Source organism: Ambystoma mexicanum, chromosome 12, assembly GCF_040938575.1.
Source record: "Ambystoma mexicanum isolate Mex_15411 chromosome 12, UKY_AmexF1_1, whole genome shotgun sequence".
Classification (NCBI taxonomy): Eukaryota; Metazoa; Chordata; class Amphibia; order Caudata; family Ambystomatidae; genus Ambystoma; species Ambystoma mexicanum.
In genome coordinates this window covers 402,022,641-402,050,496 of record NC_090936.1, presented here as the reverse complement: position 1 = coordinate 402,050,496, position 27,856 = coordinate 402,022,641, and the positions used below count along the sequence as shown (strand labels likewise).

Below are 27,856 nucleotides of genomic sequence, written 5' to 3'. Positions count from 1 at the left end.
TTTTTGCCAAATGGTTACGGTTAAGGAAACATTACAACATCTAGTGATAAAATGTCCAAAATTGTTCTCTCAGAGAATGTTATATTTTAAGGACTTGGTATATATATATCATGATAAAAGTGATGATGAAATCTGGCGACATCTGCTCTCAACAGTGAGATTAGTACTTATGAAAGCCATAACACAGTTTTTAGATTGTATATTACCATCAGAAATCAAATGTTAAAAAAAGAATAACCAAGTCAAAAAAATGTAATTTAATTTAATGTTTTTCTTTTCTAAAATGTAATAATTTGTTTAAATTGTAAATTAATTGTCGTATTTTCTTTTTGTATTTGAAAAGTTGTTGAATTTCAACTAAATAAAATAAAAAATTAAAACATTTTTTAAAAAATAATAATAATTAATGCTACAGTCCTCATCGTGCATCATATTTATTTATGGATGTATTTTGTTTCTTGAAGCATGCTATTGCATACCAAAGGTACTTTGAAGTGCACAGTAGTTGGTGAGACGAGAGCAGGCAATGTGTGGATTACTTACCAGTTGTTTTCTTTTTTCATTAGATTTCATATGTATCTTGGAACTGTGTTTTAGAGGCACTAATTATTGTTACTATTACTACTATTATTATTAATCATTTTGTGTAAGCAATATTTTAGTGTTTTTCTTAGCATATAGTAGTTCTAGAAATCATATGTAAACAGTGAGAGTGTTGTAGAAGGAATGGGCCTTTCAATACCTGCACAATCTGGAAGTAATAGCCTACAATGAGATTGAAACTAATGTCTCAAAACGTACTAGGGAGATGGTAATTTAGGATTGGGAAGAGAGAGGAAGGATGCAGGTAGGAACAGGGAGAGGGCACTGGGGAGGGAACAGCATTTCCCTAGAACCACAGAACCCATGTAGCACAACACAACGCTACGTCCTGCAAGATTAGTCCAAACCAAGTAACCTCTGTAGCTAAACCAGTTTGAGTACCTGCTTGAGCGCGGAAGTGAGGCGCGCAGAGTTGAAGGGGGAATGAGGGAGTGAGGAAAGGTGGGTGTCAGCTTCCAGGCTTGCCCGGTACCAGCTCAGGATACACATAGCAGTCTAGAAAGCTTGGCAAAGATTCCTCAAACATGTTTCTTTTTCCATGATCTCGCAAAGTGATCTGTTCCATGGGGGGGTGAGTCTTGTCATCTATCATCTGCCATATCGTTGGCTGTGGTTTTCCTCTTTCTATTACATTAGGTCCTACTCATCCCATGAGGGTGCATTAATATCTGGCAGGACGGGCAACTCTGGTTGCTGCTGAAGAAAATGAACATTTGTAGCAACTCTGCTTAATCAGGGTGTACATACGTCCTTTTTGATGTACCTGTTCAAAGCCTAGATAGGTGCTTTGGAAGAACACAATGCAAACATTATGATTAGAAAGGGCAGCGCACAGTAAACAGAGCATCGCCACCTCATCCCTTTTCCTTATCACAATCTGTGTTCTAACAGGAAACACCAAATCATATCATTGTCTAATGCTAGCCAAAGCAAATAGTGTGCCATGGACTACTGGCACAGTCAATGTTGGGTTAACAAAACCAATAGACTGAAAAAACCACATCGAGCATTTGCCTGTAGAAGAGTTGAAACCCACCACAGCTAGTAACAATGCACCACAGCATCCAGGAACATTGTTTGAGAGGAGCAATGGAGAACGCAGAGAAAGAATCATTGCCAGGATCTGCAAAGTAATGTGTCATGCTGAAAGAAACCAAATACACCATTTTACCAGGAAGCGATACCCCTTAAGCTATCAGGAAAAGGACATCGCCTTTGTCAGCCAAAACAAACGAAAACCCAGGCCAGCCTTGAGTGCTTTCATGTTGAGGTGATTGTTGGATGCATAAGAGGGTGTCAATGTATTGCCCCACTTTTTCAAAGAATGTGGGTTCAGGGATAGACTGAACAGTGGGGTGGCAGGATGTGGCCAGTGAGGCGGGCAAGCTGGTTGCTTTTGTGGTGGTTTTGCAGATCGGCTGCCTTGTATTCTAGATTTTGTTAGGTTGTTTTGTCATGCCACCTTTTGGATTCTTCTCTGCAGCGGTATGGGGGCTCCTTCGCACCCGGGGTTTTATGTTTTATATAATTGGGCATATAATGATGCCTTCTGCATCTGATCATTAACCATCATTTACAGAGCACATAAGTAAACCAGTGGCTGCTAGAACTCATCAGAAGGGCATCCAGAAAACGCGTGCCCATGCTGTAAATAAATGGCTGTGAAGTATTCTGCGATGGGCACTAACACTCAATGACGACGCTGCCAACAGCAGCTCCCTCCTGGGCTAGTCACATGAGGTTCATAGAGCGGGAAGGCCCGTGGCCCCTATCCCTGCCGCCAGGGACACGCGCATAGCAGAGGCACTCTCTAATGTGAGCTAATCGTCACCATCAATGTGGGCTGACCCCCCTACTTCTGCACCTCCTCATGCAAACAGATGCACCGCTCCCGATTGTGGGGGTAATGCTCACATTCCCTTTTCCGCTCTTTTGGATGGGGGGTGGGGGGCATTTCGCTTTTGCGACAGTGCAAAACATGTGTCTTTTCTGCCCCAATGTGTGAGCTAAGTGGAAGCACTTAGTAAACCGAGATTCGGCTGCTGGGTGGTTTTCTCAGTCTGCAGTTGCCTTTGGAAGTCATAGGGATGCTGTTAGAGGCTCAGTGTTGCTGCTTTTAACAACGACCCTCCGTTTACTACTACTTGGGTGCTGTTTTGCTTAGTCGTGTGCAGCAGTCGGTCGGTGAACCCTGAGCTGTCCATCATACATAGAGCAGTCTTGATTAAAGAGCGCTCCCCTCTTGCCTGACCGGACCTTTGCTTGGGGTGAAGTGGCCCGTCTGTATCCGTTTCCTTTCTAGTCTATTCCCTTAAAGAGAAAATTGCGCCCAATGCATTATCCATGCGCGATGACGCAGTTGCACTCGCAGGCATCGCATATTTGGTATTTGTGCACACAGGCCGTGAGGTAGAAAAAGCAAATGGCCGTTTGCACAATATGGAGGCGTCATGTTTCATGTTGGTATACGCCAGGTGCGAGCCTATCATGTGTTAGCACTATGCAGGGCCCGAGTCATAAACAAAAGTGGGTGACTCTGCCAGTGGGACGTGATGTCACCTGAATTAAACGGAAAGTGAAAGAAATACGCCCATTTAATTTTAGAGTGTTTTTCCCGACTCGCAAGTGGAGAAGGCCAATCAGCATCTTGTGGTCTCACGGCTTCGTTTTTTGTCTCTGACCTGTGCGACCTGGGTTCAAATCGCTGACATGGCTCGCTTCATCTAGTTCTGGGGGCACATTTTAATTTGTTTTTATTATTAATTGAAAAAATGTCGGATCTTAACCTGAACGAGGCGCGCGTGAAAGGATGACACAACCTCTCATGTGGGTTCACATCTGAAACTAAACTTTATTACAGTGCTGCGCATGGTTAGATAAATTCAAGTCACATTGCCTTCTTTCGGCATATGTTCCCACGTCACCTGATACTGTGGGCTAGCACAATGCTACTTCTCTCCCCAAAGTAACTTTTTGGCTTCCTGCACAAAAACCCAGACTCATTTAAAGTGGAAAAGGTTGCTTTAATGTGACCGGCCAAAGCTTACAATTAACCACTTACCTGGCTCCCTGGCCTTACAAACTAACAAACTATTTTAAACAAACCAATTAATAATTCAACACTTTCATTTTCCCCAACAATTAAATAAATAAATCCACTTCCTCCCTCACTATCCCTTGGTCCCTACCGTCTCCTTCCCACTTCTCAAAGCGTCCCGCTTTGTCCCCGGGGCCAATCCCCTTCAGGTTCAATACCTGTTCCCCGGTGTAGGCCGTTTGTGCAAACAGCACGACCCCCATCCTTTCCCGTGCCATTCCCCCCATTGTGCTTCCCTCCCCCCACATCTAAAGGGGCTATGCCCCCGGCACCAGAAAAACCCTCCCCTGAGGTGTTCTTTCTGCCCCACCGCCCCACCATTCTTTTCTACTTCCAAATCTTTATCATATCTCTCACCAACCATGTCAATTCTGACAAATAATGCGTATTTCCAAAAAACAGACAAATGGACACCATCCTCTCTAAATATGATGAAGCCTTCATAAACTATTTATTTGTGGCCCAAACCTGAAACGACGCTGAGGCACAAAACTTTACCATCTCTCTGTTTATCCCCTTCCTTGCCTGGTCTATCGCTCCCTCACTTCTCACTCCCCTCCAAACTCTCAGTGGCAACAACTTAGTCCAAACTACACATGTTTGAGGCCATATTTCTCAGACCCATAGCAAATCCCTTTTCATTTTTCTAAGGAGAGCCACACCTGTATCTCTTGCCAGGTCATTTTCCCTCTGCAAGAATGATCACCCCCCTCTGGGGACCCCTAGCGTTCCCTCAACCCCTCTAACATAGGCAGCAGCTGATCCCAGCGAAACCCCCCTAAACCAAACCATCTTATCAATGCCACTTTGTAGCTGCAACCCAATTGCCTGCCAAATGACCCTTTTCTCTTCCTCCTTCCCTGCCCACTTAACAAAAGCGTGGCCCACAAACCAAGGTTACGGCATCTCCCCCGAACTCCGCGCAGCATCTGAAAAAGAAATTACAATGTCACTTTCCATTCACGACCACCCCACCACATTCCCCCCTCCCCTAGACCACTGACCATATTTCAAACAGCCCCCTTTACCCAAGCCCTAATATATCCTGTACTTCCCAGACCTCCACCGTCCTAAAGTCTTCACCTTATGAACCAATAAGCCCCAACCAGCTAGTTTCAGGTGCCTTACCCATTCTAAATCAATGAGTTCCACACTCTTAACCTTTCCCACACCACTAGTAACACCTTCCTCAGGAACCCATCCTCACCTGGCCATCTCCTTATCCCTCTACGGAAACACCCCCGGTCCTCTCCTACCTTTCCCCCTATATTTCACACCTATCCTTTAAACAATGCTGCTAATCCCACGTAGACCCCTTTCTACTCTATCCTATTACCCTCCTGCTCACCCTTGCCCCCCACCATCCCTCACCTTCCTACTATGGCCCTGTGATGCCCACCCTGCACCGGAGGCCCACGTGCATCCCCGTCCATGCAGTCCCCTTTTTTTCCTTACTCCTCTCCACCGCTGCACCAGGGGCCAAACCTGCACCCCCGTCCATGCAGTCCAATCTATATAACTTACTCTTCCATCACCTTGCTTCGTTACTCCATTTTTTCCCCCAGCTGCACCAGGGGCCCTAGTGCACCCCGTCCATGTAGTCCCATCTCATCACTTCCCCCTGCTGCACCAGAGGTGCTCCCACACCCCCGTCCATGCAGTCCTTTCTCTTCATTCCTCCCAGCTGCACCAAAGCTCAAATGCACCAATTTCCTCCCGTGCTGTGCATACTCAATTCCCGTCCTATCCTGTGCCCTGTTTCCTGCGAACCAGGGCTACTACCGCACGCTCGAAGTTGCGAAATCCTCTTAACCTCCGTCAGTCTCTCCATATTTACTCTGTGCCGCCGCCCCCCTAAAGCCTACTCACCTTGTCGTGCGGCAAGCGTGAGGGCTTCACCACCGTCGTCCCTGCCCTCCAAACGACGGCCACCATATTTTCCACAGTTACATCCCCCCTGCGGCCCTCCCTCACCCTACCTAAGCGTCTAGAGCTGAGGCGAGAAGTGGGAAGGCCTGAGCACAAAGTTTTGAGCTCGGCTAACATTGGGAGGAGAACAGGGGAGTTGGGGTATTTAGACGGGGGTAGCCTCTGAATCCACACTGCATATGCTGAACTTAAACGTTGGACAGTGGGTGCACATCGGAATTCTTATGTGTGATGGAGGCACTTAAAATAGTATCCTGGAATGTCAGGGGCCTGAGCAGTTACATTAAGCGGAATAGAGTTATGACTTACTTAAGGTGTCAGAAAATAAACATTGTGCTGTTACAAGAAACACACCTTACAAGGGAGAAACAGAGTGCCCTTGCCAAAAAATGGGGAGGCATAACGGAAGGTTCGTCATACTCTGCTTTTGCTAGGGGAGTAGCGATATGGGTGGCACCGTCGGTACCTTTGAGGGTGCTCGAGACATTCCAAGATGCAGAGGGTAAGATGTTGGTGTTGCGAGATTGGGTGGAGCACAGGGGATTTTCTATTATTAACATGTATGCACCAAGCCAAGAGAAATCAGCTTATTTCCGCACATTATACTCACTAATAAATTCCCACAGGGACGACACATTGATATGTGGTGGGGATTATAATTGCACGCTCAACCCTACATTGGACAGATCGGATGACAAATTCATGCATCTGGCCACCGCAGCCAAAGCCATGGGCACATTGTTGCAAGCATTTAAACTCTTGGATATATGGCAGAGTTTACACCCACAAGCCCACATTACTCTGCTCCCCTGGACCTGTATACAAGATTAGATTATATTTTTACAGGAGAAGATAATTTAGGCGAGTTTGATAGGGCAAATTATAAAGCACGAGTGTTGTCAGATCACGCCCCGCTGGTGGTAATATGACGACTCCCCCCCGAGGGTATGTATCCCGACATGGAGACTAAGGAGTGTGTCTCTGAGGGATGACGCATTTCGTGAACATTTAAGAGAAGGGGTGCAGGATTATTTTAAATATAATACTGGGAGCGTGGAGTCAGCGGGCATGTTATGTGAGGCATTTAAGGTGGTGATCATGGGAACTGCAATCGCTAAGGCGAACGGGGTTCAAGCAGCAATAGAAAATGATTTACATAAGGCGGAAATAAGATTAGAAGCCATGAATGGTCAGAGGAACCTACCCAGCGAGAGTGCCCAAGAAGCTGTTGCCCTCCAGCAGAGAAGGCTTAGTACACTGGGACAGATTAGGTAAACTGAGTTATAGGAAATGTGGAAAAGCAATACGCCGAAGGGGACACACCGGGACGTTTACTAGCGTGGTTCTACAAAAGCGAATCGGAGCGTAGTATGATTCGGGCAGTCACAGCTAAGAATGGAGAGATCTGTGAGACACAACAGGATATAAACAAATATTTCAATGATTTTTATAAGATGCTACATGAGGAGACATTGGAAACCCATGAATCAGAGATAGAAGAAGCCTTAGCGCTGATAGATTTTCCAAAGCTTGAGGTGGAAGATGCAGATAGGTTAGAGGCCCCTATAACCAAGGAAGACCTAGAACGCACTATAAGAGGGTTGCCTACAGGTAGGGCTCCAGGTGCGGACGTTCTACCAAGTGACTGCTACAAGGAATTCATGACAGAGATCACGCCCTCATTGTTGGCTAAGCTGAACAAAGCATTAGATAAAGGTGTCTTACCGCTGTCATAAAGAGAGTCAATTATAGTTCTGTTACTGAATCCTAACAAACCCCATACCGAATGCAGCTTGTACAGACCCCTCTTGCTGCTTAACCAAGATGGGAAGATACTGACGGCTCTGATGGCTAACAGGTTGAAGCCAGTAATTCATAAAGTCATACATCCAGATCAGTGAGGTTATGTCCCAAACATGAATATCACTTGTAATTTAAGACGTTTGCACCATGTTATCAACCAAACCCAAGACAGCACTCAGCTTATGGCAGTAACCTTGCTTAATGCAGTCAAGGCATTTGAAGAGTTATGGGATAGGCCCCATATATATCAAGTGGGTTAAGCTACTGTACACTGACCCAGTGGCAAGAGTCAGGACAGGCTCCACTATATCAGAGCAATGGGGGTTAAGCATAGGCACTAGGCAAGGCTGTCCCTGGTCCCCTATGTTATTTATATTAGCTTTGGAGCCACTGGCGGTATACCTACGGAAAGAATACCATGAGGCCGGCATTAATATAGGAGGCAGCACATACCTAATCTCCCTGTATGTGGATGATATGCTTCTTTACTTACAACAACCAGAGACCAATTTACAGTACATATTAGATGTGCTTGAGCGCTATGCGGACCTTTCTGGGATTACAGTAAATGCAGAGAATTCGAGCTTGTTCCCCCTTGCAGGATACAAGGACCCCTCTTCAACCTTCTTGACTCACTGGGCATCTCATACCCTAATTATGCTGATGACACCCAGGTGCTCATTCCACTCACTGGCGACTACGAAGCAGACAAGGCCACACTTAACTCCATCTATAGCACCATCCAAGCATGGATGGTAGAAAACTGGCTCTGTCTCAACAGCGAAAAAACTGAGCTTCTGCTGATCTGCTCACCCACCATCCTGGGTAACCTTGACAAGAAATACTGCTCATTCACCATCGACAATATACCCATAGTGGTGTCCCACACAGTTAAAACCTTGGGAGTCTACTTAGACTCTAATCTCAACATGAACAGGCAGGTCAACGCCATTGCTTCATCATCCACCTACTACGCTAAACTGCTGAATGCAGCAAGACCGTACTTAACTACCCAGAACTGCCTCACCATTGCCAGGGCTATTATCGGCTCGAGGCTTGACTACTACAATGCTCTCCTTGGAGGGACATCAGGTAAAAACATTGCTAAACTACAATGTGTCCAGAACAATGCCCTTAGGGCCGCTACAGGATTCCCCAGAAGGGATCACATTTCAGACCTGAGGAGACAAGTCCACTGGCTTCCCGTAAAACAAAGAATCATCTTCAAAATCCTTTCCCTCTCACACAAATGCCTCCATGATTTGGCCCCCCCTTACTTGGCTCAGCGGGTTACCATGCCCACCTCCGCAAGGCCATCCAGACTTGCCTATACCAACATGATCACCAAACCCATAATCACCAAACCCATAACAAGCAGAGTACGCGCAGGCAGCTCCAGCTTCCCTGCTATTGCAGCTACCCATTGGAATGCCCTACCATCGCACATCAGGGGAATTGACTCCCACTTAGCGTTCCGCAAAGCTATCAAAACTACGCTATTCGTCTAAACTGCTACTTGTCTGTAACTTGCCAATATGCTGTAACTAAGTAACTACTGCCTCCTAAGCAATCTTGTTTACGCACACCTTCTTGTAACAAGCGCCTTAATGCCTTTGGGCTGTAGCGCGTTATACAAATGTAAAAAATAAAATAAATAAAAATAAAAGGGAGTTACCAGTGTTACCAATTAAATGGGAAATCAACACATTCAGATATCTTGGGGTAGACATCTTCCATGACCCTAAATTAGAACATGCACAGAACACAGTACAGGCGGTGAACAAAATAGAAAACTCCATGAAATTCTGGGCCAAGCTGCCGCTTTCATTAATGGTTAGGGCTGCGTTGCTGAAGATGGTAGTGCTTACGAGGCTGCCTCATTATTTTACGAATGTCCCATTTAATATTCCCATGGTCTTCTTTAAGACGCTGAACATAAGGTGCCAGAGCTTCCTATGGCACAACTCTAGGTGTAGGATGTCTCTGGAGAAATTACAGAGACCATACGAACAAGTGGGGATTAGAGTGCCAGATTTCGAGGGGTACTCTATTGTGTGCCAACTACAGTTTGCCACATACTGGCTGTCAGACGAACAGACCCAAGACACTGAGTTACTACAACTGGCATGCACCCCATTTTTTTTTAAGAGATGGTGTGGACCACAGTTCCCGGTGATCCTAAATCCCCTCTGTTGTTAAAACTAGAGATGATATAGCAAAGAGCTTGCCGCTTTCTGGGCAAAGAAACGCCATACTCACCCCAGATCCCACTGGTGATGCTAAAAAAAAGAAGATACACAGTTTATGCTGCATGTTAGGAAGTATTGGAGACTAGAAGTGTGGTTGCATTGGGAGATATACTGAACGAAGGACGACCAATGAGCTTTGATGAAGTTTCGAAATTAGGAGTACAAGTGGGGCAGAAGATGACCTGTGCTGTGCTTCTCCATAGAATAAAATCAAAATGGCCAGGATCAGAAGGAGTATTGGTGATAGATGAAAGGATCAAAACACTCTATGATGTCTCTGAAGGTGGACACGCAGTGTCTAGGCTATATGATATACTAATGGTGAAACTGGATAACCATCCAGTGCAGACTAGGCAATGTTGGGAAGCAGATTTGCAAGAGCAGCTGTCGGATACAGCTTGGAATAGGACTTTGGGGTACCACAAGAAAGTGCCCAGAAACGTGAAACTGATCCAATTATATGTCACTCATAGAGCATACTTGACTCCGGAGAAAATTGCCAAATTTAGCAACGCAACAGTACAAGCTTGTCCGAAATGTTGCCTGATCAATGCTGACCTGATACACATGTTTTGGGCCTGGGCGGAAATACGCAAATTTTGGGAGGGAGTGGCCTGGACCCTATCTAATGTGGGCTTGTCAGATTCGGTCTCCCCAAAGCGTGCTTGCTGGGAATCTTTCCGAGACTAAAGCATGCCAGACATGTCAGTAAACTGAGAGATCTAGCATATATCTTGCGAAGCGCAGGATAGCATTGGGGTGGAAGGCAGGTCGTTGCCCAGTGATTAGTGTGTGATTGAGGGACCTTCTGAAATGGGCACTGGCAGAAACTGCTGGGTGGCAGGAAGAATCCTGTCGGGGCCGAGGTGAGCAAAACATAGATTTGGGGGCCTGGAGACAGTTGATACAGGAGTTGACTCCCCCTACATGGGAGGACATCCAAATTCATACACATGAACCATCACAATTTACAGATTAGAGTTATCGAGAGAAGTTCAAGCTATTAGTATACATCATAGGATGATGTTGTATGTGGAATAGGCTCACAGGATGGGAGGGAGATGGGGGTGGTGTGTGTGAACAGATGAAGAAAATGATGTACCATTGGTAGTGATTTAAAATGTCTGGATGTTATTTTGTTGAAAAATGAATAAAATTGTTTTTTTTTAAAAAACGTTCCGGATTTCCTCTTGGAATATTTCTGCAGCTGACGAAATTCTGAAGTTCAACTGTTTGTAGCCAAAGAGCCCCAGGTGAGACCCATGGGGTGGGGCCAATTGTTGTTTCTATCACGTCGGCGTCAATTAGGCCCAGTAGTTCCTTTTTAACTTAGTGTTGAATGTTGAAGGGTATCCCTCGATAGTGCTGTGTTATGATTTTCACTGACTTGTCTATGTGCAGTTGGATCTTGCACCCTTTCAGCTTTCTGATCCCTTTAAAGAGGGCTGGGACGTTCTCTTTGAGTTTGGCGGCCGCCGGGATGTATTTGTTTGCCATGACATGGTATAGAATGTGAATGAGCCCCATTTGGATAGCTGATTTGAAGCTCAGTATGGACCCACAGGACGCTTCAGTGGCAATGACGTGGATGAGTATGCGATCATGCTTGTCTTTATGTCGGGAGGTAATTGTGAACGCCCCCAGACATGGGAGTGGCAGTTTTGCCCTGTAAGTATAGATGTCTGTAGATGTCCACACAGGCTTTTTTCAGTCATGGGGCTTATGCGAGCTTTCGGTATTCAGTCTGGCATCACATTGACTGTTGCACCTGAGTCGGCGGGGAATTGGAACGTTTGCCCTTGTATGGTGATGGGTAGTGTGGGGCTGTGTTGTGAGGCGCAAGGGTTTCCTAGGGCATACAGATACTCTCTCTTTCTATGTTCTGTACTCGACTGGAACTCAGACTCACTTCTTGATGGTGTGTCTGTGCGCAGGTGGTGAATCGATCTCCTCCCTTTTCGGGAGCGTCAGGGAAGAGGGGGAGCACTTCGTCCTGTTGCTGCGTCTCTCCCAGTTTGGTCTCCTCTCTGAGTATCAGTGTTTGTCTTGGCAGGATGACATAGGGGGTGATTTATGTCTGTGGACCCTTGGTTCGCCTGGTTCGATCTGGAAGCTTTGGGGTTGTGGCACATTGATCTGAAGTGGTCTTCCCCACCACATGCTGAGCACTCCTGGCTGATGGCTGGGCACATGCCTTCATGTGGGAATTCGGAGTCACATCGGAAGCACTGGCATTTGTCAGCATTGTCGTCTTTCATCGGGCTGGTTGAGTCATAACTTCGTTCAAAAATTCTTCCTTTACTGTGGCCACTGCTGAGATGGGGATTGTACACATGGTAGATACTTGGAGTTCGAGTGCTGTGGTCATCCTTGCCAGAAGTAGTATCTCGGCCATGGAGGGGCTGCAGGCGTGGGGGCCGACAATGTCGTGTCCTAAGCCACACTGAGGCGAGTTGGCAGGCACGCGAGAAAGGATGACACAACCGCTCATGTGGTGTCACAACTGAAACGAATCTCTATTAACGCTCTGCGTGTGGTTACATCAACTCAGGTCACATGACCTTTCGACATGCACAATGCTACAAACACACAAGGAGGATGACGTTCACCCTCTGAAAAATGTGGGTGGATGCCGTCCACCTGCGTATTCCCGCAACTTGAGCCCTGGCTCTAACACAAACACCCATTCAAAGTAGAACGGGGTGTGCAGGGAAAAACATTACGTGCTACAACGCCAAGAAACACAAGTATAAGGGCAGAGACGTGTAAAAGTAAAGCATTTTAAAAAGGTGATATGAGTGCATATGGGATGGCGCGTGATGGGAAGCAGTACCTTTTGCCTTCTACAAAACACGATGTGCAGCTTTAAAAGATGGATTAGTGGTGATATCTCACAACATCTATACTTGACAAACTGGAGATGCGGTGACGTGCGCATCATTTTAGTAGGGGCGTAGTAACATGAAAAGGTACCTTCCATGTGGAAATGGCAAGCTTGCACTGGGAGGCAGTGTAAATAAAGGCACATGTCAGACGCACGCCAAGTATGCAAGCTCCGATTCTGATGCGTCCCTATTCAATCACAGTTTCCACATCTAGTGAGCGCTGATGTCATCACATAACTGGTGACGTCACAGTGGATGTTTATGGGTGTTTCATGGTTGCTAAACCGGCATTGTTGTTAATGACACTGTCAACACTGCCAGTGTATTCTGTCATGTTATCATCACCAGTGCACCGAGGACACAGGGGAATCAGCTTCTGTTCCACCTTCGCGGTCAAAGGTCACGCCGTTTGTGTTTGATTAAATAATGTTGTGTCACGTTGGTCACAGTTTTGTCAACATTTTAAATGGCTGAAAGCATTTGTGCAAGAAGGTAAAGAGTGTACTTTTCAGAACAAGAGAACTGTAGCTTCAGAGTCTGCCAATTAAAACTAGCCAGAGCAGTATATACGTTATATTGCAAACGTCACATTATGAATAAAAAAAAAATAAGTGGTGTAAAATACACCACTTATTTTTTTTTTACTTTACAGTTCTCTTGTTCTGAAAAGTACGCTTAAGAAAAGCTACAAAATGGATGTCAATCAGGTCGCCCACCATTTTATACATGTATAATTAAAGCCATTTCAATGCTTTTTTTTTTCTCCAATATAACACATGTTGAGAGTTTGTATAAGCATCAGCTGTTTATGGCCCATGCTATGCTTCCATGATGGCCATGTGCTCAACATCTGTGTCTGTCACACGACCACAGGCCTCCAGGTGATGTTTAAATACCATCGGTGGAAAGAATGTATTTCATCCCGAATTCTTTGCATGAGCAGGTATTTGAAAAATGAGACAGCTTGGATGTGTGTTTCGTGAAGATGTGAGGTATTTCTCATCTCGTTTAACACATATGCTCTTTTTGGTGATTTCAGAGGCAAGAACACCAGGAGGTGCTGGTCGGGCTGCTGTTCCTGATTTTCCCATTCATACCTGCCAGCAATCTCTTCTTCCGGGTGGGGTTTGTGGTGGCGGAGCGTGTACTTTACATGCCCAGGTATTCCCCTGTTTCTTCTGGGTTTTTGCTGTAAATTATTGTTGTTGTCATACGTGAGTGTACATGTTTACTTCTTCAAGATCCACTGACTGTCTCTCTAACAAGCAGGCACGTTTACTTGCTGTGCTGTCTTCATCTTTACACACCTGGCAAGGTAGCAGAGGTCTTTGCACTTTAGTTTTGCTTCTCTGCCGCTGCTGCTTTGGGGTTTTATCTTCTTTGTCCTGCAGCCTCCCTTCAGCTTGTTGTCCACTCAGAAGCCTCATGATATTGACTCAGTTCAGGGGATGTTTTCCTGCTAATGATTTGCTCTCCAGTCTTTATCAGGTATCAGTATAATCACGAAGGTAAACTTCCTCTAAAACACTAACTCTGCGCGCACTGACACACAATTGCTGTGATAATTTCAAGTTTGAGCCTGCAAACTTTGGAACTCTCTCCCCCCACATCTTTGTCTGGAAATTTGGACATGCCAGACTTATCCTGTGTTAACAGCACATTTGCTTAAGTTCACTGCTTCAACAGAGAGCTTGTCTGTTGTTCTCCCAGGCTCCTGGTCTGGGGATGCTCAGCCTGTCACTGCCTCTCTACAACCCTACCATCCTGTTTAGGCCATGCCGGGCATTGTGTCTTAGGCAACCTTATTCATAGGAGGTACTGCAATTAATTTCGGACTCACTGCAAGATGTATAAATATTGAAGAGGCGGAATCAGAACCTCCTGAGTATTCTCCTGTCTCCCAACTTCATGACAAAAGAAATCTACTCTGACCCTTCCTTAATAACTTGGCCATGTATCTGCTGAATAATGTATTTTAGATTTCAAAACTGCTAACCTATTCCCCAAGCACAAGGCTCCCAAGGTACAAGGAGTTTTCTGATCCCCTCTGCGTCTACATTGGCGTCCTCTACTCTGAGTCGTGGTCATCCTCCAGGTAAGAAAGCTCACGCTTTGCACCAGTTTTACTAGCCTCACACATCATCTGGTATATGCCTTATAATTCAGCTGCTGCCTTCATCAGAGAAGATTCACAGAGAGGCATTTGCTTTTACCATTCACGAAATAAAACAGCGTTCTCTGGGACCCAATCAAAGTTACCCAGTTAAAGCTTCTACCCACACATCCAAAAGGCAGGACCTCAGCAAAACCATCAAGTCAGGCAGAATCAAGGACCCTGGAGCTGAGCAAGGGCATGATATCACATGATCACCGTAGAGATGAGACCAAGGCAGGCTTGCCAGCAGATCAAGGCATTAACAAAGTGGTAACATGGCAGGACAGACACTGAATCAAAGGAGTAACATTACGAGGAAGCAAGTCCTTACATTATGAGCATTCATTGTGCAACTTAAACCCCAGGGAGGAGTAAAGGAATGTTGTACAGTATCTTGTATGGTTGTGCACATGCTCACTGCACATGTGCTGAATGACCTACATCAGATGTGCCCTGCTCCCTGAATTCTCAGTGATCATAGCACCTCGTGAGGGAGATGGCTGCATGTTTACTCCTTGTGTGTGCCGCCATGTTTAATCATAGTCAAACGGCTTTAAGTGAAGCTCCCCACAGAATGGGAGCATAGAAAGAGTTGTCCAAAGAGCCATGATGGCAAGAAACTCGTATGTTCACCCAAAAAAGGAAAGCAAGGTTTGCATTTGCCCATGCTCATCTGCCCCATCATATTCCTGGAAGCCATGTTCACTGTGACCCTTCTAGCATCACCTAGAAGGCAAGGCCTAGTGACGTGCCCCCTGCATGGTCTAGGGCATGCTCTAGTGAATACTGCATATAGGGCATGGACTTTGAAGATGCACCGGTTGCAGATGCCCTGATCCCAGTACACACAGAGCATGCTCAGTGGGTACTGCACATTGAGCGTGGCCTGCATCCATGCTCTGAGCGCAGTAGTTCCTGAGCACAGATTATACATGTGTGGTTTGCTCTGTTGGTGTTATGCACAGAGAATGGCCCAAGGCCATGTCCCAAGAATAGTTGCCCTGCCTGAATTTCCCATTTTGTAACGAACTTGGGATTTTGTATGCATCTATTTGCCTGTGGACGCGAACTGGAGTCTTCAAAATCAGCAAAAATTGTCTAACCTTTTGAGTACCATTTGAATTGGACATGCAACTTTTGTGACTTCCTCTGTTGTTTCCCTGCCTGCTTGCTCAATGTTCGTGAAAAGATCCAGGATTACACATTATTAAACAGCCATTTTTCTGAAAGTTTTATGCCGATTCATCAAATGGGAAGACCTCTCGAAGACTTGAAATGCATCTTTTTGTCCCCTAGTATTATCTTTCTTGGAAGAACATTTTCTAAATCTAACATTCCACAAACCCCAAGTTAGGTCCTCAAATCCTGTATTACAATGTTATATTTTTATTTTTTGATATGGTCGTTGTGCCAAGTGTTCTCTTTACATACCTTTCCAAAATAATTTTCGACATCAGGGTTTGCAGATCCTAGAAGGAAGCCGGATAGAAATTTGCGGTCTGATCTTCACCAATCACGTTGCCTAGCTTTAATCTAAATTTGTGTAAGATCCAACTGGAGGCACGCTGTGCACTAAGATCAACCTGTTTATTGCAGTTGTCTAAACCATGATTGACACGCACGCACGCACACACACACCCTGCCAGAGATGATGTTCTATTTTATGCATTGACTTGTCATAATCGATCAGTACGGATAACCATAGAGTACTGCTTCATTGAGAGGAAACCTTTATGGCTGTCTCAGGAACAACCTTCAACTGATTCACTCTCCCTGCCCTCCACCAAGTGCAGCTGGGTTTTCCCTTCTTTCAACAGCAATATTTCTAGTGGTTTAACCCAAGGATTGTCCCTTTTAATCTCTTCAATGTGTGCATCCCTCCACCGACCTTTACAATCAATAGCTGGTGGGTTGGCTTTCATTGGGATGGCTTTGATTCACTGCTCCACCTGAAACTTAAATGGAATGAAGGAGAGACTTAAAGCATAACAAGGTATCTATTGTGTATCCAAAAGTGAATAACATCTCCAAAAATAATATTCTGTTCATTAGGCCACTTTCTCCAAAGCCACTCCCCTTCAAAAGGCTGCCTGCTCTAGCCCCAGTCTTGAAGCACAAGTCTGAAGTGTTGCTGGTATCTTTGAATGACGCCTATTGTTTAAACCCCAGGTCAATACACAGTCACCAAATCTGCATTCTGTCCCCCCTGAATAGTGATGGGGTACCTACTGTTCATGATGTCCCCCTTACCCATGCTCTGAAATGTGTTTAGGCATGTAGCGAATTACAAAAAACTATGAATTCAATTTCTAAAACACAAATAGCCAAACAAAAACCTTAACTTTTTGGTAGATTTTGGGGGATTTAAAAAAAAAAGAAAAATGCTGTACAGATTTTTACGAAACACAAATTTGGAGTGAACTCCAACATATAATCCAATTGTGATGGCAATCCACACAGCTGTACTTGCAGTGAGACTTTTACAGATAGTTGATTATAGCCAGAATGGCACCCTGGCTAAAAAGTCAATAACACAGGTTTAATCATGTTAACATGGAAAGTCTCTGAAAGGTGAAAACAAATCACTGTTTTTTTCTCAGAAGCTCGTCTCTGACACTTTGAGCTAGTGGTGTACCGAAAAGCACAGTTGGTATTCTGCCAAATGCCGAATGGGTCATCAAGTATTCAGCTGAATCCTAAAATGAAGCCGAATAGTTTTTATTTTTATTGTGAAATAGTTCATCAAAGTTAACCTTATACATACAACATCATAGAATAAGGCATCATGCAATTTTAAAAACATTACTTTTTAGATTTTTTAAACACAATACAACAGCTTATAAAAACAGGAACTAATTACCATGATTCACAATAAAACATATTCTCCAATTTTAAAAATAACAAAATAGTTAATCATCGTAAATTCTCTCCTCAAAAAAGGAGAACCATCCAAGATAGTGACATGCGCTTTGTGGAAAGTTGAAGCCTTAAGTTAACTATGGCATACACTTAGTACATCTTTACATTTCTACTTCCCTAACTAGGACCACTCAATAATTACTGGGCCGATGTTTCTTTACGTTCGAATTGGAAACAGATCTAAGTGACTTAAAATGTCACAAGGAAAACCCTCCAACATAAAGTGTCATGTGCTCTGTGCAAAGTTGAAGCTTTGGGTGAACCATGTCATACACAGAGAACGTTTTTACATACATACTTCCATAACGAGGACTGGTCAGTAATTAATTGGTCAATGTTTCTTTACCTTCGAAGTGACTTAAATATTTCACCAATGCTATTGAAAGAGATGTTTCATGTCCACTCAAGGTCCTATCCCAGAATTCAAAAGTGAATAACCACAAATCATTGTGCACAAACCTACCGAATAACAGAAATCTGTTGTTTTGTAGTGCCAAGCAATGAATCAAAAGATGCTCTCTAGTTTGTAAAGTTCCTACTGTATTACATGAGATACAACCTTCAGGAAGTGTACCATTTATGGAGCGAACAAACTTTACCTCACCTGTGGGCAATAAATTGTAGCTGCGATCGACAATATGAATTTGGAATTTCTTTCAAATATGACAGAAGAGATCCCAATTGTTTGTCTCCCTTTGATAAGCTATTATACAATGTGTAACTGTACATTTGATCAATAGAAGCAATACAGTCTTTATGGAATGATTTTTTTATTTTACTAATGATGGGTTATCCATCAGCGCCTCTGTAGATTGATTAATATTGCTTAAGATGGAAACAGCAAAAGTTCTAAAATTAGCCACAAGTTCTTCCGTGTTCTCGGCCATGATGAAATGTAAATACTTGTTAAGAGAGCCAAGCAATTGCACCAATAACGTGTTGATAAAGATACAGGATCTTCCACTTGTACCACCCTCCTAACAATGCTAGGCCTAGTTCATATCTTAAAGCCACAATTGGTAAACAATCCGGTAGGTTCAAAGCCTTCTTCCATATTACGACTTCAATTTTACCCCAGTCAATGCTGATCAACAAATAATGTGTCTTTTGGCCATATAACAATGCTGGGACTACTTTAAGCCTATTGTATGCAATAAGGGGTGCTACAGAAAATCTGCAGTATCTAGTATTGATTCTCTTCAAAAAGGTGGCAAATGGCATCACATTATTTTTATCTCTGATGTCTATTCTACCCTCACTCAGGGATGCATCTATATAACAACCCAAATAAATTAAATGAGTTATAGGAGAAATAACGCATTTCTCACTCAACCACGTAAACACATAAGGTTTTTTCACTTGCTTGGAAAAACGAATAACATTAGTTTTATTTTCATTGATAACCAGCTTGTTCTTTGCATATTCTGTTATGGCTCCCATCAGCTGCTGTAATCCCTATGGCGTGTGGTTGATAAGGACAACATCATCTGCATATGTCAACCAGGATACCTTCAAGGTGTTCATTCTAGGTAATGCAAAGGCTGAGGGAGATAAGTATGTTCCCAAGTCAGATAAGCAGAGATTAAAGAGGCAGGGGTGAGGACGCAGTCCTGTTTAAGACAGACTCCCCTGCCTGTCCAACCTCACTTGTAAAGAAGTATCCCCATTCAGCTGTATTAGCATTGACAGTAAGGAGATTGGCAACTTCCAATCTCTCAGCTTCATCCAAAGCTGTGCCAAATTGACAGTATCAAAGGTCTGTGAAAACAATGGACCGCTGCCACGTAAATGGGCAATGCGTCCGACCCCACGCATTTACTTGGAGACAATTCATAATGAACTCGTTAAGAATACTGCTCATACCTCTGCAAAATCACATTTCTGAATTCTATACCTATTTCTCGAGTTCTTGTAAGATTATAGACACAAAGATGTTGATGTCTGTATCTAAGAGGGCAATCGGCTGATAATTAGAAGGGTTGGCCCAATCTCTTATGAATCGGTATAATAATTGCTTGCCTCCATGATCTCCGAAATTATTTCGTAGCAATGACATTTTTAAATAAAACATACAAAATGGAAGCCGAGCGATACCTGTCCCTTTTCAGAATATAATTGGTCGTTCCATTAGGGCCGGGAGCTCTAAAATGAAATGCTCTTTTGATGAGAGCTTCTATGTAATGTGTATTGAAGCTCAGCTGCCTCTCACCTTCAGGTATTTTTATATTAATTTTAGGAGCGCCTATAGAGTGACTGAAAATGCAACTCCAGGGGCCCTCATAAACATTGTTGCCTTGTAGAACAACATGCTTCACACTCAATGTTCTAAAATGACAGGAGATTTTTGTTGTTACTGCACGCAGCATGTACTCCCCCTCTTTCTGTAGCTGAGCGTGACAATAGCCCTTTAGCCAGTTCTTGTATGCTTGTTTGAGCGGTTTAGCCTTAAGTAGGTAACCCCTTCCTGGTGTAAGACAAGCACATGTCCAGCAAGCTACCCCTCCCTTGTTGCACCGTATATTTAGGGACATCTAGACTGATGAATTAAAACTAAGCCTGATTATCTAAAAACATGTTTATTACAAGTTTTAGCAAATGATAAAATCAACACATATATACCGCAATAAATTACCAAAAATGTGCAAACATCGCAAAAAAGCAAAAAAAAAAAAAGCAAAATGTGCAAATTGTGTAATCTGGGGTTAGTATAAAGTGGAGAAAACCTGCTGTTTGCTAAGTGTTACTATAAAACTATATTTCAGATGTTTCTAATTTTGACACGTTCACAAATCAACCCCATTTATATAGCATTGGGCTGCCAGATTATTTAATCTGATAACTCTCAAGTAAAAAAAAAAAAAAGGATGTGGACCAGACACAGCAGGTCATTATAGGTCGACACAGTGGGCCTCATTCCGAGTGCGGCGGTAAGGGGTTAACAGCGCCAGTAAGGATGCCGGTGCCCTCACCGCCACATTCCGAGGTCCTTTAGCGGGTCCCGCTAAAGGACCAGAGAGCTAATAACAGGCCCGTTATTAACGGGTCCGTTATTAGCTCCCTTCCCATTCCCTTTGAGCCCTATGGGGGCTCAAAAGGGAATGGGGATGGTTTTTTGAATGAGGAATTACCGGGTCCTCCAAGGTTGGAATGACCCAGTAATTCCTCATTCAAGAAACCCGGACCCGAGTTTGGAGGCAGCCATGTCGCTAATAGCACCATGGCTACCTCCAAACTCGTAATGAGGCCCAGTGTGTTTCAGCCCTTCACAATGATATGGCCATCTACAAACGTTCCTCATGACGTGTTTTAACGATCATTCATCAGGATGGCATACATTTAACCAGGGGACTTAGTCAAGTCACTACCCCTCACCAATTCGCAAATAGCTTATTTGGTCATTAAAGGTGCCCGGGCAAGTAGCCACTTTCTTCTTGATTTGTGTCATAACTAACATCGATGCTCAAAAAGTAGAACTGCTTCATATTTTCGGGAATCCTCCACTTCATTTTGTTGATTCAGGACAGTGGTGGAAGAAGATGCTCGAGATATGTAGTGACCTTTATCGAATTGTCTCAATTTGCCCACATCTCAGAACCGGCAACGTGGAGCTACCTGCCTGACTGGCTTTATTCGGTGCACGGTACACCATGTTTCCTGTGACAGAATGATGCTGTACCTAGGGGACATTTCTTTACTGATGTCATTATTCATGAAGCTATTGAAACCCCTCATGTTCCAAATGAGTACCTACAGGTTCAATTCCCTAGTTATAGGGCTGAAGACCCGTGCCTCTGTCACCCAACTTCCTAAAGTTACCCTAAATAATTTTCAGGGAGCCATAGGCAATACTATTTGAGGGGTTCACTATTGGGATGGTGCGGGCCGTGAAAGGACCGTTCTGACAAAGTTATTTTTACAAACTCCCCTTGCCAGTCCTTGTACCTATTCCCAAGATTGAGATCAGTTCTCCCATTGCTGTAACCTGAGGCATGGAGTGATGTTGTTTCCTATTTTTCTTAATGCCTCCAATTCAGCCAAGAGCATCTTAACCACTTTTTTGGAAAGGATAGTGAGTTGAACCAAATCCGTTCTAATATTTATAAAGAAAATCAGCCCAATATCTTTTGGAGGCAGTAGGCGGAGGCAGGGAACTTCATGGAACAATCTTAAAACATTAATTCGATTTAAAAGCACATCATCATTCGTTTTAACAATAAGCTCCAGGAGTAACTTACATGGAGAATTCTGCTTTAGGGAAGAGCGATTATTTTGACCAATAAGTGAATTATGCATGCCCTTTAACTGGCTTGTAACCACAGATGTTGACTGGGAGAAATTATTACACAAAAAACGACCCCAACAAATCCTTTGCTGCAGTTCGATTCAGATGGAGGCGACAACAATGATAGAGGTCTTGATGTTTGAGTTTCATTATCCAAATGGTCACAAGATTGATCTGCCCCAATAAATAAAGGTCAATTAAAATGCATAAAGGACAGATCCATGGACACATTATCATCACATGCTTTTTGTGACGAACCGTGTTTTTTTTTCGATGGCTTGGAAACTCCCTTGGGATCAAAGATTGAGTTGGAGCCAGTCCGTTTTATGGTTCACTTCTTTAATTGGCCTGCTTCTTCTCTCTAGCTATCTCCTCATGGGCTTCTTCTTCAGTTAGGTGTATATTCCGTAAGAAATGTCTTGAATTTTGGTTATTTACTTTTTGCCTCCTGACCGTTTTTAGATTTTTTTATTAGCCTTTTGTGGAGGTTGGATAGTATTTACCAGTGAATGGGATTGCTCCAAGCTCACCCCTATACAAGGGGGAGCAGGTGGTAACGTGGGCATAGAGTGCGTATGCTTAGACGTCTCTGCATCACGCCCTAAAGAGCTAGGATGTGATTGCTGCAAAAAGCTCCTCTACCAATTCCAGCTTAACCTTGATGTCGCTTAGTTGAATGGTGTAAGCGGACAGTTCTAGTTTCATATTATCATAGAAGGACACAAACTAACTGAGAACCATCTTCAAAGCTGATATTGAGGGAGATGTTAGCTTTATGTTACTTTCTAAGTCCTGTAGCGTGTGATGAAAGCCCAGACCGGGCAAAGCGGTACCTGAGGACCCCAAAATGGAATTGACAGTAGACTGGTGCTCAGTCATAAATTTAGGCATGTCATTCAAGACTATTTAACTACCCTAAGAAGATGCCAGCCTTTTGGTTGCTGGTTGAGCTTTAGAGGGTAGGATGTCCTGCTGTTCGCTCAGGAGATCTAAAATGCTCCCATCACTTAGGAAGTTGCTTTCTTCATGAGAGCGAACCCTGCTCATTAATCTTCAAATGTGACTGAGTGCTGGTACCCGAGACTGAATACAAATCATTTATCTTTTTTCGGAGTCATGGTATGCTGAAGCATGTCTTTTATAGATGTCCCGCATTGTGTGCCAGCCGACTTCCCAGATTCTGGTAGACCAGGGGGGCCTGCAACATTGTAAATGTAAATTGAGGATCCAATAAGGGGCCAGAGATAGGATCAGATGCAGAAACGCCATCAGTATTAATCAATACGTGCAGGTTTGCGGTGCTATATTCACTTGCAAACACTGCTGTAAAGCCATCCTCCAGCGGTCCAAAGGCAGTTACGCCAGAGGATTTTTGAACTGGCAGGTCCAGGCTGAAAGCGTCCGCCACGGACTTGCTTCCGGGGTCGTACACAGTGATCTTGATTTATGGGTTTCACTTTCTGCCGAGGGGAATCCCCCTGAGTGCTCAGGCTTGTTCCTTTGCTACTTTTTTACCAAGAGGGGTAACAACGTATTGCGGGAAGTGCTCTATAAAGCAATGTAGTTTGAATGACACATGGTGCAACCAAAACCCTTCGAACAATGCCTACTGCCTCTAAAGATTGCGGGCCTCTTCTCAAAGTGGAAAGTGAGAAAAAGAGCTGCTTGCCAAAGGGTGTTGGTCTTTAGCTCAGCAGCCACTGCCTGCAGACTGACGACTGCAGCCACACTTTGCATCGCACTTCGCGCATAACTTGGTCTTTTGAATTCTATGACTATGGCTGAGAAGCAGGGCACAGCACGGTACATAACGCAATGGACGCTTCCACCAAAGCGCCGGGACGTCCAACACTCCATGTATACTGCCAACTGCAGCTACACTTTACAGCACGCTTCACCCACGCTTCGTACACTACTTAGTCTTTTCAATTCTCATTTCAATAGTACTTTATTCGGCACAAAGCCAAAACTTTTAAAAAACAAATTAAGAACATATGAAACATGTGTAGCAATTAAAACACTGACGTATTAAGATACAGTTGGAAATATACCATCTCAATACATTATCATTTTATTGTTGTTTCTTTATAAAGCGCTTATACACAAAATGAGTGCTTGAACAAGCGCTTCATTTCCCATAATCACTCCATAAAAATGTAAAATAGTCATAACAAATTGGGAAGCATTTAGAGCAATTGGTTAATCATAGATATGTGGGAATCTACCTTAATTCAAGATTAAAATTAATACAAGATTAAAATTGGTAAAACCAAAAGGCGCCACATCGATGCAGGCGGAGAGTAACCTTGCAGTGACCACAGTACCTGCATATCGCCCTGATAATTGCGACTTTACATATCTTCTACACATGCAAAGGCATGACAGCTGGGTCTACCATTGGCAAATAGGATGTCTCAGCTATTCAACGTTCCCACTTTAGTCCTACGATGCCAGGCTCGAGGTATGAAATTGGCCACTTTTAACATGGCATGCTGATCTGAACACCCTCTGCAGGAATTCATTGCATCCTCCATGACAGGGTCTCACATAATATGACCTCAGCAGCCTTAGCTCTATACAGATGAACATAAAGTGGACAGTTGTTTCTTCACCTAACTTGCACAGAGGACAAATTCCTGTTCTGCCATCGCCCCAGGATTTTCTAAAAGAGGCGGTCCTAATTGTGCCCAATTTAAACGCAATAAACAGAGCACGTGCATATGGGGGTTTGTAAAAATCAAGGTATCTTTCATATCCATAATCACATGGTTTACAGAAAGGTAGCCAGGTCCTAGCTTAAGTTTGCTAGCTGAACCCTCCATATTCTTCCTTACACGGATGGTTGCTGCCTTCTTAATTCTTCCCGAGACAGTGTTTTTCGTATTTGTGGGGTTAACCCACAATGCAGATTCATTCAGGGCAAATAAGGATTACTTTACTTGTTTTACCCAGGGGGGACTCCTTCCCCATCCAGTCCCATCAAAATGCATCAAAGCATCTTGGTAGTTTTAAGGCCCTCGGTGCACCAGAGTCTAATCCATTACAGAGCAGGACGAAGAGAGATGACATCTCTGATGGGGAACACATCAGTTTCCAGAATTCTCTGCATGTTTCTTTCGAAATCTATGAGGCGGGGCACAGTATGTTACACAATGGAAGCCTCCACCAAAGCACCGGGACATCCAACAATCTGTGTGTACTGCCGACTGCAGCTGCCCAACTTGGTCTTTTGAGTTCTATGAGACATGGAGGCAGAGCACAGCACGGCACGTAACACAATGGAAGCCTCCACCAAAGCACCGGGACATCCAACAATCTGTGTGTACTGCCGACTGCAGCTGCCCAACTTGGTCTTTTGAGTTCTATGAGACATGGAGGCGGAGCACAGCACGGCACGTAACACAATGGAAGCCTCCACCAAAGCACCGGGACATCCAACAATCTGTGTGTACTGCCGACTGCAGCTGCCCAACTTGGTCTTTTGAGTTCTATGAGACATGGAGGCGGAGCACAGCACGGCACGTAACACAATGGAAGCCTCCACCAAAGCACCGGGACATCCAACAATCTGTGTGTACTGCCGACTGCAGCTGCCCAACTTGGTCTTTTGAGTTCTATGAGACATGGAGGCGGAGCACAGCACGGCACGTAACACAATGGAAGCCTCCACCAAAGCACCGGGACATCCAACAATCTGTGTGTACTGCCGACTGCAGCTGCCCAACTTGGTCTTTTGAGTTCTATGAGACATGGAGGCGGAGCACAGCACGGCAAGTAACACAATGGAAGCCTCCACCAAAGCACCGGGACATCCAACAATCTGTGTGTACTGCCGACTGCAGCTGCCCAACTTGGTCTTTTGAGTTCTATGAGACATGGAGGCGGAGCACAGCACGGCACGTAACACAATGGAAGCCTCCACCAAAGCACCGGGACATCCAACAATCTGTGTGTACTGCCGACTGCAGCTGCCCAACTTGGTCTTTTGAGTTCTATGAGACATGGAGGCGGAGCACAGCACGGCACGTAACACAATGGAAGCCTCCACCAAAGCACCGGGACATCCAACAATCTGTGTGTACTGCCGACTGGAGCTGCCCAACTTGGTCTTTTGAGTTCTATGAGAAATGGAGGCGGAGCACAGCACGGCACGTAACACAATGGAAGCCTCCACCAAAGCACTGGGACATCCAACAATCTGTGTGTCCTGCTGCCTGAAGCTGCCTGACTTAGGGCCTGATTCATGGAACGTTTTCCTATGGGATTGCGCCATTATAAAACACTTCCATGAATCAGGCCCTTAGTCTTTTGCGATGTATGAGACGTGGAAGCAGGGCACACAGCACAGTACATAACACAATGGAAGCTTCAACCAAAGCACTGGGACTCCCAACAATCCGTGTATACAGCTGACTGCAGCCACAGATTAGAGCACACTTCATAATAGAGGTTTTATTTTTAAAAAATCATGCTCCAAACGTTCAAAAATGGCCGTTAAAAAAAATGAAAGCAACATTTTAGGAATGTATCCATATTTTGTATTTATTTCTCTTTATTTTAATCCACATCTCAATCAAATGTAATTACACATAAATTAAAAAAAAACGATTAACAAAAAATGATGGGCCATATGTATGGAAGTATGTTGCATACACAAAACCATTGCTACTTAAAGGGCAGGCTTCATGAATGCGAATGCAAAGTACAAGGTTGTAATGAACAAAAGCAATACTGCAACAGCTCTGCAAATCACACGCAGAGTAGTTTAGGTGGAAAGTGAATTTCAAACCTTCCTTCCAGCTCACACAGAAATGTAGAATTGGGTTCTGATCGCTCACCCAAGTCTAGGGTACATATTAGGTGATGTTCTCCATCTCCCTACTATTTCTAGAGAGGGGGCTCCCTCTCCCATTCACAAAACATGGCAGAGAGCTCTCCAGAGATGCCAATAGGGTTGGAGAAGGGATAATCACAGGTAGGCATGAAGTCTGACAAGTGATTAAATATATCCAAAACCTACAATCTCTAATAATGCTCTTGCTTATAGCCAGTCTCTTAATTCCACCAATTCCCAATCCATGTCCAATTACCCCACCTCCTTCCCACCACGCTAGAAGATGCAAGTCTGTATGGATTTATAGCTTTTTCTATTTCTCTCACACTTCAGCCCTCCGCCCACAACGGCTGTAGATACAGTGCTTTCCATCTCCCTGTGTCCAGACAGAAATGCTTTCTCATCGTTCGCACCTATCATTTTGCCAAAGGCAGGTCTATAATGTTCTTTGAGAGATTTCCCAATAAGCACGTTCTCCCAAGACACCTAAATGGGTTGGGAAAGGTCAGCCTCATCTTGCACTGTCTGACATATAACAGACTCTTCCCCAGCACTGAGGAGGCAGCTCACCAGACATAGTCCCCTCCTACCAGTTTCACCAACGCAGCATAGCTCTTCCAGTTTGTCTCTTACAGAGTCCTCACAACTATGCCTCTATATCCCTCTGGCAGATTTCCCAACATGAAGTTCCTCAGACGGCCCCTAGGTGGGGGCATGTTAGTCTGCCTGACGTATTGCAAACTGCCTCAGCCCTACAGGTCTTCACTATCTGTTACAAATTCAAGTTTCTCCATAGGCCTTTTCCATAGGAGCAAACCATGGTGACCTTTCACTCACCCTTAGCACCCCTTTTCTGTAATACGCAAACATATGCACCCTAATCTTACATTTATTCAGGAATGCTTTCAGACAATGATTCATTTATTTATTTATTTGCATTTTTAAAGCGCTCGCACAGCCCGGGGGCATCGAGGCACTGTTGCCAGAATATGTCTTAGTTGCGTATTTATAACGCGCTTAATACCCAGAGGTTTCTAAGCGCGGACCCAGGGATCAAACCTGTGTTGCTTCATGTCATGTTTCCAAGGCGAGCACGTTGC

The 27,856-nt window shown here is 44.3% G+C and overlaps 1 protein-coding gene across 1 annotated transcript in view; it reads left to right on the top strand.

Annotated features, from left to right (window-relative positions):
• TMTC1 (transmembrane O-mannosyltransferase targeting cadherins 1) overlaps window positions 1-27,856 on the top strand; it is a 1,779,343-nt gene that overhangs the window by 984,114 nt on the left and 767,373 nt on the right. Inside the window, exon 9 of the mRNA XM_069628531.1 lies at window positions 13,606-13,727. Coding sequence (XP_069484632.1) covers window positions 13,606-13,727 — 122 coding nt within the window. The remainder of the gene's footprint in view (window positions 1-13,605; window positions 13,728-27,856) is intronic.